The 15,146-nt window shown below is 49.6% G+C and overlaps 5 protein-coding genes across 5 annotated transcripts; 2 read left to right on the top strand and 3 right to left on the bottom strand.

Moving 5' to 3' along the window:
• Positions 1–296: 296 nt before the first annotated feature.
• On the bottom strand, positions 297–2,381 carry EsH8_VI_000424 (uncharacterized protein; the record flags this gene model as incomplete). Its single annotated transcript, XM_083271677.1, has 1 exon — positions 297–2,381. One exon carries the CDS (start codon positions 2,379–2,381, stop codon positions 297–299), a length of 2,085 nt encoding a protein of 694 aa, XP_083126851.1.
• Positions 2,382–2,721: 340 nt separating this feature from the next.
• Positions 2,722–4,101, bottom strand: EsH8_VI_000423 (uncharacterized protein; the record flags this gene model as incomplete). The annotated part of the gene is made up of 1 exon (XM_083271676.1): positions 2,722–4,101. One exon carries the CDS (start codon positions 4,099–4,101, stop codon positions 2,722–2,724), a length of 1,380 nt encoding a protein of 459 aa, XP_083126850.1.
• A 1,200-nt stretch (positions 4,102–5,301) lies between these two features.
• On the top strand, positions 5,302–7,176 carry EsH8_VI_000422 (major facilitator superfamily domain-containing protein; the record flags this gene model as incomplete). Its single annotated transcript, XM_083271675.1, has 8 exons — positions 5,302–5,522; positions 5,604–5,656; positions 5,713–5,930; positions 5,986–6,306; positions 6,357–6,481; positions 6,541–6,841; positions 6,895–6,994; positions 7,052–7,176. 8 exons carry the CDS (start codon positions 5,302–5,304, stop codon positions 7,174–7,176), a joined length of 1,464 nt encoding a protein of 487 aa, XP_083126849.1.
• A 421-nt stretch (positions 7,177–7,597) lies between these two features.
• EsH8_VI_000421 (uncharacterized protein) lies at positions 7,598–10,339 on the bottom strand (the record flags this gene model as incomplete). Its single annotated transcript, XM_083271674.1, has 1 exon — positions 7,598–10,339. The coding sequence occupies one exon, from the start codon at positions 10,337–10,339 to the stop codon at positions 7,598–7,600; it is 2,742 nt and encodes a 913-aa protein (XP_083126848.1).
• Positions 10,340–11,797: 1,458 nt separating this feature from the next.
• Positions 11,798–13,548, top strand: EsH8_VI_000420 (uncharacterized protein; the record flags this gene model as incomplete). Its single annotated transcript, XM_083271673.1, has 5 exons — positions 11,798–11,919; positions 11,996–12,659; positions 12,719–12,770; positions 12,824–13,302; positions 13,369–13,548. 5 exons carry the CDS (start codon positions 11,798–11,800, stop codon positions 13,546–13,548), a joined length of 1,497 nt encoding a protein of 498 aa, XP_083126847.1.
• Between the last annotated feature and the right edge of the window lie 1,598 nt (positions 13,549–15,146).

The following is a 15,146-nucleotide window of genomic DNA, read 5'->3' as shown; positions in this document are numbered from 1 at the left end:
TGACGTGATCGGAGCCCACTATTGTGAGTTTCGATTCATTGCACTGATAACTCCGACACCGGTCTAGAATGAATCCATCGGGCCGGAACTTTTGGAAGTGGAGAATTGGCGGGTCCGGCTAATTCATTTTATCGTGTCTGGCCGATAAGTGGTTACGATACTGCCGATATCACAAGGGATAGGCAAACAGAGTTCTGCTTATGCTGAGATCAAGTTCAATAAGACGCTTCTAGACATGAATGGCTGATGGACGGTCTAGGTTTTTACTTATTTTTTAAAAACCAATTAGGCGGCCACTAATCCTTAGCAGCAACCACGACGCGAAAGCCGTTCCCGCGCCAGAAGCCCGAAGGCTCAAGGCTGCCTCTATATGTACAGTTTGCTTTGATTTTTGGACTTGAGAAGCATCCACCGCGGAGTACCCGTCGGATCTTCTCAGGAGCATCTAGAGCCTCTCGTCCATCTATTTGCCACGGATACCGGAAGGACGGAGTGGCCATGTCCTCCCCCCAGAGAGTCGTACACCATTCCCAAACATGCCCTGCCATATCAAAGCAGCCATAAGGGGAACGGCCCTGTGGGAAAATACCGACGGCACAAGTCGTGTTGAACCCAGCCTCTTCGCTGTTAGCAGACTCGTCCTGCCAAGTCGTACCCCAAGGGAAAACTAGCCCATCACTTCCAGTGTCATTCTGATCGCCTCTCGCTGCACGCTCCCACTCCGGTTCCGTTGGAAGCCGTACCTCTTCGTGATAGCCGATCTTGCCACTAGCTCGCCAACGGGTGGTCAAATACGAGCAGTAGGCTCTGGCATCATGCCATGTAAGATCGGTTGCTGGTGCGTTTGATCTTTCCGGGTCTGTGCCGTCCTGGCTAAGCCAATCGCGGCCAGTTTCTCGGGCAAAGACCGAGTAGTCCCTGTTGACAACCGGATAGAGGCCAATGCGGAACTTGTTGAGCGAGATAGTCTGCACAGGCAGTGAGTTTGGATGACTCTCAGAGCCCATGACAAATCTTCCGGCGGGAACTTCTGCCAGAGCCGTCAGGTCCCGCGGATCGCCGATTATCGAGAGGATGCGGCCAGCCTTCTCACGATCGTTGGCAGACAAACTGCCTTGTACGACGATTTCAAGAGCCAGATATTTTATTCTGTCCCGAAATTTGTCATTTTGTGCTACAAAGTCAGCCACGAGCAAGGCGCCGCGCTGAGCCTCGCTGGAAGAGCCACTGAGAAGCTTCTCGATAAGGCCATCCGACTTGGCAGAAGATTTGAGTCGGATCAAACAACTGTTTATGATAGGTCGTGAAGCTTGAGGCTGGCGATGGAACAGTTCGATGGCAGCATCAAAGGATAGGCATGCCAAATGCCGCGCGGCCAGTAAACGTTGAATGGCGTCGCAATACAACGCCGGATTGCTGACTGGTGAAGATTGGACGATACCGCTTGGTGCCTCAGGAGACTTATTGTCGCTTATACGATCGAATGCTTTCTGGCACAAGATTTCAGCGGTATCTGCCTGCGCAATAGTGCCCAGAAGCCATGCATCCAGAAGTTCCTCAGCTTGGCCGCCATGATGTCTAGCTTGAAGCGCAAGGGCGAACAAGGATGGGTTTGCGGCTGCAACCCCAGTACCAACTACGACCTTTGAATCCTGGTAATCCAAGAACTTGGATACCAATCCTCGTCTGTGTGCACCTAGTAACGGTAGCAACTCATGGCGGATCACATCGGGAGGAAATGGCCATCGCTCACAGCTGCCTGTCTCGCCAAGCAGGAGTAATTTGACATTCTTGAACCCTTTAATCAAGGAGATCCCTTGAGATAAAAGAGGTAGACCTGTGTCGCCAGCTCTTTGAATCGTATCGAGGACAATTACCAAGCTCATTCCACTGGCCGAGGCGGACTCCAGAAGATCGGGAATTGTGACTTCAACCAGGGACCTCAAAGACTCTTGGCTGTCGACCGTGAAGTAACAAGGTACCGTGTCTCCTGCATCCCATATTTCTTCGCGTGTGTCGCCAAAGTCATTTCGAATTAGTGGTTGAGCATTGCCGAAGCCGGTGGTTGCCAAGCGGAAACAAAGGTGTTTGCCGAATGTCGTCTTACCGCTGCCACTTAGTCCAGTCAGCAGCAGAATAGGGTTATTGCGCAACAGTTCAAGGGCAGAGAAGTAAATGGGGTTCTCCGGCTTCTCTCCGGCTTTGCGTTTTCGCAGACCCTTGGCAGCCTTGTCTTCGAAGGTGAATCGTGTAAGCAGCGGAATGTAACCGCGAGCCAAGTCGACGACAGTGCCATTTGGCAATATCAACAGTGGATCATTTCCGAAAGCCTTTGCAGCAGTTTGATGGCGCTCAAAAATATCGGAGGCGTTCTTCCCCATGATGGATGTTGACGGGCCTGAGATCTAAGATGGATGGCGTGACCGGCCGGTCTTATATACCGAGATACCCGATTAGTGGACCCAGGCATTCGGGTCTAATGCGGAGGGCTCCTCCTGCGAAGAAACTCAAGGAGATGGATACTTAAGACTGAGTGGGGTATCTTTGGCATGGGGTTACTACTGGTACTAGGGTGCTGATGGTTCAAAGATTTTGGCTTTACGAGTCACATTTTGATGGACCTGCGATAGATCTAGACCCAGACGCTTGGGGTTGAACATTTTATCACGAAAATTGTGTTATTTAAGTATCCCCTATTCTAGAATTGTACGTCCTGATTCTTTATAACTCGAGTGTGAGTATGCCTGATCGTCCAATTTTCAATTCGACATCATGCTTTGTCGCCCATACAACGTCTGGATGGGCGACATACAGCCAGGGCGGGTTTTCGTGCAGTCTTTTCAGTGTTTCCGCATATGCGGCAGCGCGACTCTCATAGTCGGTCTTGTTTCTCGCCTCGTGGAATAGCCGCTGCACTTCGTCGTCGTGGTAGCCAAGCCACCAGGTCGCGTGAGATGTGCTCGAAATCTTGTCGTCTAGGACTCTAAAAGTACTGTTCGGTGTAGAATCAAACAATGCCAAACTGCCAATTTGTTTCTGAAGACCAATTTGACGAGCGTACTCGGGACGATTGGACTCGACCTTCACTTCGACATCGAATCCAATAGCTCTCAACGAAGATGCTACAAAGCTGGAGATCTTCTGAGCGTGCTCTGGCATATAAATCGGTGTCCTCAGTACGAGTGGCGTACTCGTATCCAAGCCTTTGAGAAGTTCGCGGGCCCTGTCAGGGTCATATGGAATTGGGCTCAACTCTGACTCTGGGAAGCCAAGGTGGAAAGGGCTCACGATGGTGGCAGATGGCAGAGCGAACCCATGATACACTTCTCTTACCAGAGCAACATTGTCAAGTGCTAGATTTGCAGCTAGACGTGCCTTTGGAGAAGTGAAGATACCTTCTGTACAGTTTAGGTAGTAGATAGCTGACAGTGTGCTCGTAACTCGACCCCATTGAAGGCTGGCGTCAAAATTCAGGAGATCGAGGTTTTCCACCCGCTCAAGGTTCAAGGCAGCATCCACTTCTCCAGAACGCAGTTGCTCTAGCCTGTTAGCAGCATTGGGCTCCATCGTTGCTATAATGATGTGAGGTGCGTTGTGTCGAGACGGATCCAGTCGCTGCAGTTTAGCTTTGCCGATGCCCTCTTCCCGCTCGAATTCAACCACTCGGAATGGACCTGTTCCAAGCACCGGTTTGCCATTTTTGTCAAGGCGTGATGGCCAGAACTCGCAAAAAATGCCCAGGATGTCCGCGAATGGTTCTGCATTCTCAACTTTCACCGTTTGATTGTCCTCGGCTGTGAATTTGGTCTGCGCAAAGTAACGACTATAGCTCCAGCGCATGCCGAAATAGTCCCGCGAGTCTAGCAGGCCTTTGATGTAGTCGACGACATCTGTGGCAGTGCATTGTTTCTCGTCGTGAAAGATTGCTTGATCGCGAATATGGAAATGCCAAACCCGACTGTCAGAGGAATGTTCCCAGCGATCGAACAGTCCGGGCCTGACCTGACCATGTTGTACCCATCGCAGGAGAGGTTCAAATACTAGACTTTTCAAAGCCGTTACGCTGTTATCGTCGGTTACTTGAGAGTCGTTCGTCAGCATTACTCCGGCTTTCCTTTGCGGGGTATTATATTGTACTACCCTGTGTAGGAAGGCGAAAATCGACGTTTTCCAATGACAAACGAAGTATTTCTGGCGTCATTTTTTCCGTCATCTGCCGTCAAAGGAGGATGAATCTTGAAGCTGAGAGATATGGCGATAACGAGTTCGGAGGGGTTGCTATCGCTGATGCATTCGTGGTATCAACGGCTGGTTCCAACGGCGGAAAGACTAGATAGGAATTGCCGAGCGTTTGATTCAAATAAGGATCACGCAACCTCCACGAATCACACCTAATAGCGATGACGGAGAAAGTGAATCGTCGATGGATCCGAAGGGTGGGTACGGTCTATGCAGACAAGGAGTTGGACATGGTCCCTGAGCTTATGTAGTCCTTATCCTACCAAAGCTCGCTTCGTGCCTTATCATCGGTCTTTCGCGTTGTAGTAGCCGAAATTCAGCAGACAGTTATGCAGGTTAATCAGATATCTCGTACTCCCGAAACCAGAGCTCAATCCAGTTACAATAATCTGCCGTTTTTGGGCGATGTCTACGGCTGGGACATTCCAGTTCCTAAAATGCGCTTTCCGCGCCGAACGCTTTGGATTAGAACAATCTATCCCTCTACTAAACCCCCAAAAAATGGAAAAAAAAATTCCAACCGGGTGGGAGTACTCCGTATCAGTACCGGTAAACGGTGCCGGCATGAAGGTGAAAGAGCGGAGCGAGATAACGACATTGCGGGGCGCCCACTTACGACTTGCCTTCGCGACTCGAGCCGCTGGCGTATCCGGCAGCGGCGCGCCTTCTTGTCGTCTTGATGTCGACTTCCGAAGCAATCTCATGGTATCCGCCTGCATGGGATAATGGGGTTGCTACAACCCCAAGTGAGGTGCAAAACCGGGGCCGAAGGATTCTGGGGGAAAATTGACAGCTCTCGAGTGTCTGGCTAACCAGGACCGCGATGACACCATTCTCCTGCAGCAAATCAGGTCGATTGAATTATCTAGCCCTTGTTGATTGAAACTCTAGAGCATTCAGAAACGGTTAGGCTTTTCGGGAAAAATCGTTTCTCTTCAAAGGTCCAAAGTATATAGCGATCTGGAGCCGACCGAGCTGCAGCGGCAGACCAGACAGTCGGAACCGTGGTGGTGCAGACTAAGATTGGCAACTGCTCCTCTGCTGCTTTTTTTATTGGCCGAAATGTCAGACGCTAAAGTCATTGCTCCAGTGGCAGTGTCGGACACGAATTCCGACCTGGACAAGAATGCCAGTAACATCAGCCCTGTGACGATCAACGAAACAACGCCAGGCGAGACGAAGCCATCCTCATGGTGGCGTAAGATCCTTGGACTTGTTTGGGACTCCGTTGAAGGAGACCCAGAGTACCGCAAATATGTGCAGAGATTGGACAGCTTTTTCTTGTAAGCCTTGCGTATCCCCCCTCGTCTAAATGCCGTCAAAGCAAAAGAAAAAAAGCTAACAGCCCTTCTTTTTTTTCTCAGTCCGACTGTCTGCTTTGGTTATTTCATCAAGTATCTTGACCAAACAAACTACAGTATGCAGTTGATAGTGCTCTGCATGCTACTATGTCTTGCTAACCAGCTCGTCTAGGCAATGCGTTCGTTAGCGGCATGCAGTCTGACCTTGGCCTATACGGCAACGAGCGTAACTGGTTGAACACTTGGTTCAGTCTGGGCATTATGATCGGCAGCGTGCCGGCCCAAATGTCACAGCTGAGCTTCATCCGCCCTTCAGTTCTCATTCCTTCTTGCGAGGTCATCTGGTCTCTATTGGTCATTGGCATGGGTTTTGCTAAGAACATTGAAACGGTTCGTGGAATACCACGAATGTTATAGAACTTTACTTACTAACTTTAATAAATAGATGTATGCCTTGCGATTCTTTATTGGATTATTCGAGGCTTGCGCGTTTCCCGGATATATCGCCATGCTTGGCGGTTGGTACGGCCCTAAGGAACTCACTAAGCGACTGGCAATTCTGCTGCAAGTTGAATCCATCGCAAGTATGTTTAGTGGATATCTACAGGCGGGTCTTTACACAAGCATGAATGGCCGCCATGGCATTGCTGGCTGGAGATGGTTATTTATCATGGATGCCATCATCTCGCTTCCAATAGCCATTTGGGGTTTCTTTGGCTTGCCGGATCTTCCCCACAACACGAAGGCGTTCTACTGGTCACCCGAGGTAAGACCACCGTATTTCACTTGGTTTATGAATTTACTCATACGCAATAGCACATTCGGTACGGCGTGGAGAGAATCGAGAAGTTTGGTCAAAAGGCCCAGCCAAAGTTGACCTGGAAAGAAGCTAAACGTATCTTCCTTGGGTGGGAAATTTGGGTCTTTGTTGTCCCTTACACGTAAGTCAAAGCTACTCAGGGCGCATAAATCTGTAAAACTTGCTAATACTCGTTGTCAGAATGGTTGCCGCATGCCATTCTGCTACAAGCTACTTTAACCTTTGGTTAAAAGCCTCCGGCTACAGTGTTGTGGATGCAAACATCTACCCAACCGGTGGAAGTGCCTTGAACATTGTTGCCACGGTTATCTGGGGAATTATTGCTGACCACACCGGTCAAAACTACTTGATGATAGTTGTTGTTCAACTCCTAATGATGCTCTCCAACGTTCTACTGTCCGTCTGGTATATCCCCAAGGGCGCTCTCATGTTCGCCTTCTATCTCTCATACGCTGGATCGGCGGCAACTCCTGTTCTCATTGTAAGGAATACCTCATAGAACGATTGCTTTGCTCCTGCTAACTCCAAGTAAAGAGTTGGGCCAACAGGCTCAACGCAGGCGACCCGAGTTTGAGGCAGCTTTTGGTGGCCACTGCCAATGTCGTCTCCTACGCTTGGGTTCTCTGGGTACCATGTAAGTTCTTTTCCGAGTGTCGCATATGATTGTAGGTATGACCTAACAGAATATCAGTGGTTTTGTTCCCGACATACGATGCACCGAAATATAAGTATGGGTATCAGATTCTCATACTCTTTGGTGGCCTTGCGGTTATTAGTGTCACCTTCATGTGGTACATGTACAGGCGAAGGGAGTAAGTCCAACAGTTCCATTGATTGAATTAGCCATAGGTCAGTTGCTAATTATCAATGAACAGCCAAAAGCGTGCCCAGCAAAACAATCAAGGCACAGAAGGTGCCTCTGCGGCAACGAATGAAAGGTAATGCAATTGTTTTCTGTGTCACAGCTTTTCGAAAGCTTGTGCAAGTCAAGTAGATAATACAGTTTCATGCACCACGCTGAATTGCTTGTGTACCTGCTTAGACTTTTGTTTTTAATTCAAACATCTGTCGGAGTTCTGAATTGCAGGAGGGGTATAGTATCAAATCATATTCACGGCCGATTGAATACTAGGATATTAACAGTTTTGATTCACATCGGTGTTGATGTCTCGATGCATGTCCATCGTAAAATCCGAAAGTACTTCGTAAAGTCTCAAGCTGTGTCATGTTGTCTACACTACGAAATAATGAAGTTTTGGAATGAGACGTACCCTTGTGGCGTCTTAACAGCGTACTCTCTCCCATCATTATTCAAGCGGACCTGTTCAGCCTTCAGCTCCTCCTCGATATCATCCTTCCAGCACATCAACTCGCCGTCCATAGCTCCGTGAACATAGCAGTCCCCAACAATCTCGAAGGTTTCGGGTTCTTTGCTGCTGGTGTCTTCTTGACACTTCCTTAGGACAAATGGCGTTCGAAAGCCTTCGAGCAAAACCACATAATCCCCGACATCCGCATTCCATGGGACAGTGCCTATAAAGTGATTTTTCAAGCTTTTTTCTGAATGTTTTTCAGACTCTTTGCTAGTCCCCGTGGCTTGGGGATCGTCTTTTTCGGCCTTAGGCCCTCTGGTCCCCATGGTTGCGAACCGCCGACCCCGTTGCGCTTCCTGGAACGGGATGGTGTAAGGAATCATGCGCTTCTGGAGGTCCGCTTCAACTTCTTCATCAAAATCGAGGAGCCACTTGAAAATAGCTGTTTGGTGGACACGAATACCGGGGGCTCTTTCGTCTTCCTCCGAATCGGGCCCCCTGGCGTAGAAACGCTTGAAGGCATCCACGCCCGCGAAGAACTCTTCTGACACCGACGTATTCGACTGCTCGACTTCGCTGGCTTCAGAGCTTGAAATAGCTCCCCCATCATTTTTAGTAGTCCTCTGCCCAATTCTCTCACCCTGCCAGGAACGATCCACAACTAACGTTCGCATAAGCGCGTCTTGAAAGCCCTCCTCACCGTAGTAGTGTTCGTCGACAGACATATCTGCCGTGGTGAGAGACGCGAAGGTAAGAATGACGTTTCTAGAATCTTCGTCGTTAAACGGCGGAAATTCTATCTCCGGCTTATTCTTGAAGTCGTGAAACGGAAGGAGGGAGTTGTCATTGGTGTAATATCTCCACGCTGGTCCACCGAGGTTGATTTGCGCTAGAATCGCGCCCGAAATGACCAATTTTGCTTTCTCATTTGTACTCTGGACTGAGACTCTAGGTGATGTGCCAGGCATGCATTGATACAAGTGCACTGGTAGCGTCGACCGTGACTGAATCGTCCAATCTGGTACCCAAGAGGGAAGGTCTGGGATATCATGGTCGATACCTGAGTGGTGTAGGAGGTCTGTGGTGAGTCCACTCCCCACCATCTGAGCAGCGACCTCACAGAAAACTTTGCTTGGAGAGTTTCCGGAAGAGTAATCCGGAACGATTGATTGTGCGATAGCGTCATCGGTTAGACCGAGAAGCCCATATACCTTGTCCCGCGGATCTGTGGCAAGATTCTTTCTGGTCAAGCAGAGCAACTCAAAGAGACTCGGCATTGACGGCGAGACATCTCGTTCAAGTTTGTCTTCATTGTTGGTATCATCATCGCTTGAGTTTTCATCTTCATCGTCTGACATGTTGTCCTTTTTAACTCGGCGATCTCGAAGCATCTTAAAAGAGCTCACAGGACTCAGATGCATCATCATGTTGAACATGTCCGCATATGGTCCGATCCGAAGCACTCTTGGAAGGCCACGTTGTTTTGCCAAGTCCCAGAAGTCCGTTACCGCTTCCAGGCTTATCGCTGTCTGGCCATAAAGAACAACGACTTTTGCTGCAAGAATCACCTCCTGAAGGACCCAAGTGCGGAAGTACCAGTCAGTGCTCCAGAATTGGACCAAATTGTTCCAAGTCTCCCGCCCGCCTTCAGTATTCGGATTCGGAAGATCAATTTGGTCCCACTCCTTGTCAGACTGTATCTTCTCGCGATTGCGGTCTTGCCAGATTCGCGTTAGGAAAGTCATGATGCTAATTGCACCTTGGACGTTTTTAGGATCATATGCGTCATCCACAGGCCCGAGAGAAAATTCGCACAAGCCATATGGCTGATTGAGTCCTTGTGACACCTCTTGCTCAACGGGGCTTTCAGCACCAAAACTCAACATGTCTTGGACACCGAGTCCTCCTAGGCGGTCTTCTAGGGTCCCGGTTTGGGTGTCGGCTTCGTCATCCGCACGGCTGTAACGGAAATGGCCCGGATGAGCGAGTACCAATGCTGCTCTCTGATATATCTTGCCCATTAACAATACTTGTTGACTGCGTTCAATAACATCGTCCTGATTGATGCAGATGCCGTCTGCCCAAAGCCAGGAATTGGGGTGTCTGTTGAAACATGTTCGCAAGGCATGATAAAGGTTCTGCGTTACCGAGATCATCTGCGAATTGCAGTTGATGCCGAGAAACCGTCGAGGATCTCCCCAGACATATGATAAACACAGGTAAGAGGGTGCATCGTCGAGGCAAAATGTTTCCAGCTGGAATTGACGGGTAACGCCATTTTCATCCGGCGGCGCTAGTTTCAGCAGACGAAATTGCCGAAGTTCTGGGTCTAGCGGCGAATAATCAAACGCTATCCCGGTATCTTCGAACATAACGTATGGACTTGTATGCGCTTCGTCGGATTGGGTTGGATCCGGGTCGTCTGGCGCCTTCAAGTTGTCCAGCTTGCCGACAAACCTCATCTGGGGTTGGTTGATATCATCAGGTTTCATCTCCCAGGGAGTCTTTCTAATGGATGCTGTTTCGGGGTCGACGCCGTTTTTGCGAGCGAGGAAAAGTCTCAGTGCCTCTGTCGAACCAGCAGCAAGCTGATCGAGAGCTATCTGAAGTTCATATCCGTCGGGGTCATTGCGCGCGGCTTCAGCGACGGGTTGTGCTTGCGACATATTTATCGTTGAATTGTTGAACTATTTTTCACCTCCCAGAGCCGGAATGAGACCAGTCTTGTAATATTGTGTAGAGAGATGGAACGGGATTGTATGATGAATTTGTAGTTGCGGTTTAGGCATCAACGTGGCTCGGCTGTGGAGGTTGCCTACAATAAACCTAGTGTCCACAAATCAGCGTCAGGCAGTGGAACGGCGATGTAGCCGGCTGAGGATTGGCATAGCCACAGAGCAACCTACCCACGTAAGCACTCGGTTGACATCGAAGCTGACAACATGATTAAGTGCTTAAGGTCAATATAAGGAACACGTACGTTGGCATTCCCCCGGACGAAAAGTGTTCGGCTTATTTATTTCGTCCTCCCTTCTGAAGGTTTGACGATGGCGTCGCAAATGACGTTGGTTCGGTTAACTGGTAGAGAAAACCTGGGGCTCAGTACTAGAGGTTGACACATAAGGAAAAAGCAGCAAATTCTGAAAGCCTAGAGCTTAGTGATTTATAGTCATTCATCATCGCAAAGTCAGCGGCTTGTGGTCGCATGATTGGATGTTTGCGACTAAAGTCTTGAACAACCCGTCTCAAAAATAGGCATTGCCTGGGATTTATGAGCCAATCAGGAAAACCGAACAACTTAACGTCAGCCTAAAAAAAAAAGGAAAAAAAGAAATCGAATATAAGACTTTGGTTAACAATAGGCACAAAAGCTCATCACGCATTGTTAAGAACCATCTTCACCAACAGATTGACTTCTGATAGACCTCTGGTAGTCGAGGTTCATACTGTTCTTCGAACTAGAGAAGCTAGTAATTTCAATTGCGAGCAACGGGCATGCCGTACCCACAAAACCAGTCTTCGCCGCCATCATTAAACTGATTGATAACGGCCACGCCTCACCAACTAGGGTCTAATGACAAGACGTCGCCGCATTCTTGGCGACTTTTTGTGCGGTCTGGCACGTTCATCCGGTGTTCCCGGGTACCGAGCCCATATTGACAGCTGTCAGCGTACACAAATCACGCGACTGATTCGTGTGACTAACGGGAATGAGGGAAAAGAAATATGCCAGACAACGATTGTGTTGACGACATCACGGGCCAAGACTACGACTTTTATAGTGCTTGGCTCTTGGCAGCACCGAACTTCCCCTCACCAACCCCGTCGACCTTCCCGATCCGACTTTCGGCTCGTGGACATACTCCAATTGACGGCGGCCGATTGGGCGCCAGCGTCTCGGCGGCCCGGGATAAGCATGCAAACTATCGTGTTTTTTCTGATCAACGGTGGCAGTCTGGCTGCGCCGTGGTTGACCGCAACACTAATTTCGAGAAAAGATAGCAGGCGGGCAAAGGAAAATGCCGCGCAAATAAAAGGATGCTCGCGCCCGCCTGCGAAATGCTGCTTGATTCAATTCCTGTCGGTTAGCCTTTCGCTGCACAAGTCATTAATTCATCGCAGCTATGAAGTTCTCCAAATCGGCCGCGACTTTGCTGTCGCTGGCCTCTGGCACCGCGGCCACGAATGCGACATGCAGGCCCAAGATTGATTCCGAGACTCTGCAGGCCGACATCACGACTGAAAAGTAAGGCAGACTTCCCCCGTGGCATTTGCAACGACCAAAATCGAACTTCAATTGACTGACGCGTCATTGGTAACAGTTTGATGGCCAACCTCGAAGCCCTCAATGAGATTGCTTTCGCCAACGGCGGAAACCGAGCTTTTGGACTTCCGGGCTACGCCGCCTCGGTCGACTACGTTTGGGATCGCATCTCCGAAATCCCGGCTACAAAGGCATGGAAGCAAGACTTCCCCGCCACTTTTGGTCAGGTTGTCTCGATCGACTTTAATATCGACGGCGAGTCTATCTACGTCTTTGGCTTGACCTACTCCCCTTCCACCAGTGAAGAAGGAATCACCGCCCAGGTCGTCCTCGGTCCAGAGGGCGCCGCTGCTTGCGATGTTGCAAACTACGAGGGTTTGGACGTCCAGGACAAGATTGTTCTCGTCCAGCGCTTCCGCTGCCCGACGGGAGGTACACTTGCCGGTAGGGTACGACCCGCGGCTGCCGCTGGCGCCGCTGCTGTCATTGTCTACCACGATATCACCACCAACGCGACGGCCGGCTCTCTTAGTGCGCCTGACCCGGAGGGCTTTGTCCCCGCTGGATTCATCAACCTTGCAGATGGTCTAAAGATCAAGGAGCGCCTCGATGCGGGCGAGACCATTGAGGCTCACTTCCAGCAAACTCAGATTGTCGAGGAGCGCATTACCCAGAACGTATTTGTCGAGACTGAGGAGGGCGATCCCCACAACGTCATCATTGTACGTGCCTCACTTTGTTGGGTCTTGACAGGAAACTTTTGCTTACTCATAGTTCCCAGCTTGGAGCCCACTTGGACAGCGTGCAGGCTGGTCCAGGAATCAACGACGACGGTAAGGAATGGTCCGATTTGCTACTTCTCAACAAACACTGACGGTTACATTAGGTTCTGGCACCAGTTTGCTTCTCGAGCTCTTCCTCGCCTTGACCAAGTACAGAACGAAGAGCAAGGTCCGCTTTGCGTGGTGGGGTGCCGAGGAGAACGGTTTGCTCGGCTCCAAATATTACTGCTCTAACTTAGTTGCATCCGAAGTCGATGACATCCTCGTCTACCTCAACTTTGACATGGTGTCCAAGGGCTACTTCGGTGTTGCTGACACGGACGGAAGTACACACGGAAGTGTCGCGCCACCGGGTTCCGACGTAGTTGAGCACATCTATGAGGATTATTTCGAGAGCAAGGGCATCGAGGTTACACCCGCTATCCTTACCAACGGCAGTGATTATGCCTCCTTCTGGCAGATCCTGAACAAGCCTTTCGGATTCCTTAACACCGGTACTGGCGTTGCGCAGGACCCGTGCTACCACCAGGCTTGCGACACTATCGAAAATCCTAACCCCGAGACCATTACTGTTAATGCTAGGGTGAGCCTTTCCCCCGAGCATCCTACTTATGAATAAAGTTGGAAGAAATGACTGACATGGCTGCAGGCTGCCGCCCATATTCTTACGGTTCTGTCCTTGAACGGAACCTCGCTCATCCCAAAGACGTCAGCCAACGCCACGATGCTGACACACTTGCAGTCGAGAAGTCTTGGGCTCGATAGTATTGGAATTGAGGAGCTTGAAGCACTCGGCGAGAGGCATCTCGGATGTGGTCATGACATCTAGTATGACCACTCCGCGAATTTCAGGCAATAAAACCCATGTACTTTAACGAAGTACAACTTGCTGTATCTGGGCTAGATGAGATAACGTAGCATGTTAAAATAAAACAAGGGACAAAACTTGATAAAATTATAAATAAATGTAGATGAATCATTCTAATCATAGCTTTCCTCCTTTGGTGATTAGTGCAATAACCTTGCGTTGCTTTAGTTGCCACAGTGGCATGAGATGCTAGAATTAGAACTCGGAGAATTATCTAGAAATTGACATGAATGTGTAAGGATAAAAGGCTCACAAATAACGCAGTCCTGAAAGCGATGTTACCTACGTTCCCAATGTAGGAAAGTTTGAGCTTTATGTATGCAATGAGATGGATTCTAGCAAATCTAGTGGCTATGGGACAACCAAACTCAATTGGTGATACCGTCATGCGATACAGGACTAGACCGCAAAAAGAATATGCGAGGGTTCCGTGCTTACCCTGTGGCCCTACTAGAGCCTCACCGCAACTATATTTGAACAAGATGATGCTGGATATTGGCTTTGGTTGTCGAACTACTGCCAGATAACCTTGTATTGTCTGTCAAACCCGCCCGTCGGGACAGTATGTATCTCCGCATCCCCGCTCGCTGCAATGCACCGCCTGGGGTGTCCGTTGAGGTTATTCTTATCAGACCAATAAGTGGAAGGCAATGTTGGAGATTGCATCATCGGAACAACGTGGTTATCCGCTCCGCAAGTGATGTTGCTCGGCTGTGAGCCTTACGTCCGGTCAAGTCTCCTGTCTTCTGCACGACAAGGTCATTTAGCAAGTAAGTTACGCCACTCCGTCGCGGAACTTTTGCGCATTTGCGCATTGCATGAGCGCTATCGTACCAGGGTTATGAACATTAAGGCCTAAAAGAATACAAGCCAAAAGTCCCCAGGTGGATGGGCGGGCCGTGTTCTAAATATTGCACATTACGCTTATGTCAAATGCTTATTAACCATGATGGCCAATGGCAACTGCAGCTCAATCTATACGAGATGTTCTTCGTGATTGGTGGTTTCGTTTGTCAGCCAATGACAACTCGTCCTGACGATGGGCTTAACGAGGACCCCCAGGTCCGACATGCAGGGCCAAGAAACGGTCATATTTGATCCTACTTGGGGCCTCCGTCATCTCTAGAAGGAGTTATCGTGAACCTAAACGGTTTTTTGAGACTGGGCGACTCTGTCCTCCCTCCTTCGACCAGATTCCAATAATATTAGCTGAATACCTGTCAGTCAAATAGAACTGGCACGCCTTGAGCCGCGTCGCTGTCAGTATTCGAAGGATACCAATGCTATTTCCTCAAGTTCGAGGGTATTTCAACGAAAACAGCTTCAAGACACCAGACTGGGTTTAATCAAACTAGTTTTGTATGGACAAACAACCAATCATCAACACGATGTCGTACATCAAGGTCGCACCAGAAGGGTCACAGGCATCTGCCAGCATTCCCGGAGGACAACAAGGCCGCGTTCCCACGCTACTCCCACGTACCAAGACCTCGCTCCCTGCCAATCAATATCATGAGCTCGAAACGAGACGCCCTAGCGACCCCTTTCTCCCTCGACGA

The sequence above is a fragment of the Colletotrichum jinshuiense genome, chromosome 6 (genome assembly GCF_051148585.1).
Source record: "Colletotrichum jinshuiense chromosome 6, complete sequence".
Taxonomy (NCBI): domain Eukaryota; kingdom Fungi; phylum Ascomycota; class Sordariomycetes; order Glomerellales; family Glomerellaceae; genus Colletotrichum; species Colletotrichum jinshuiense.
This window is presented reverse-complemented; position numbering and strand designations above follow the sequence as displayed.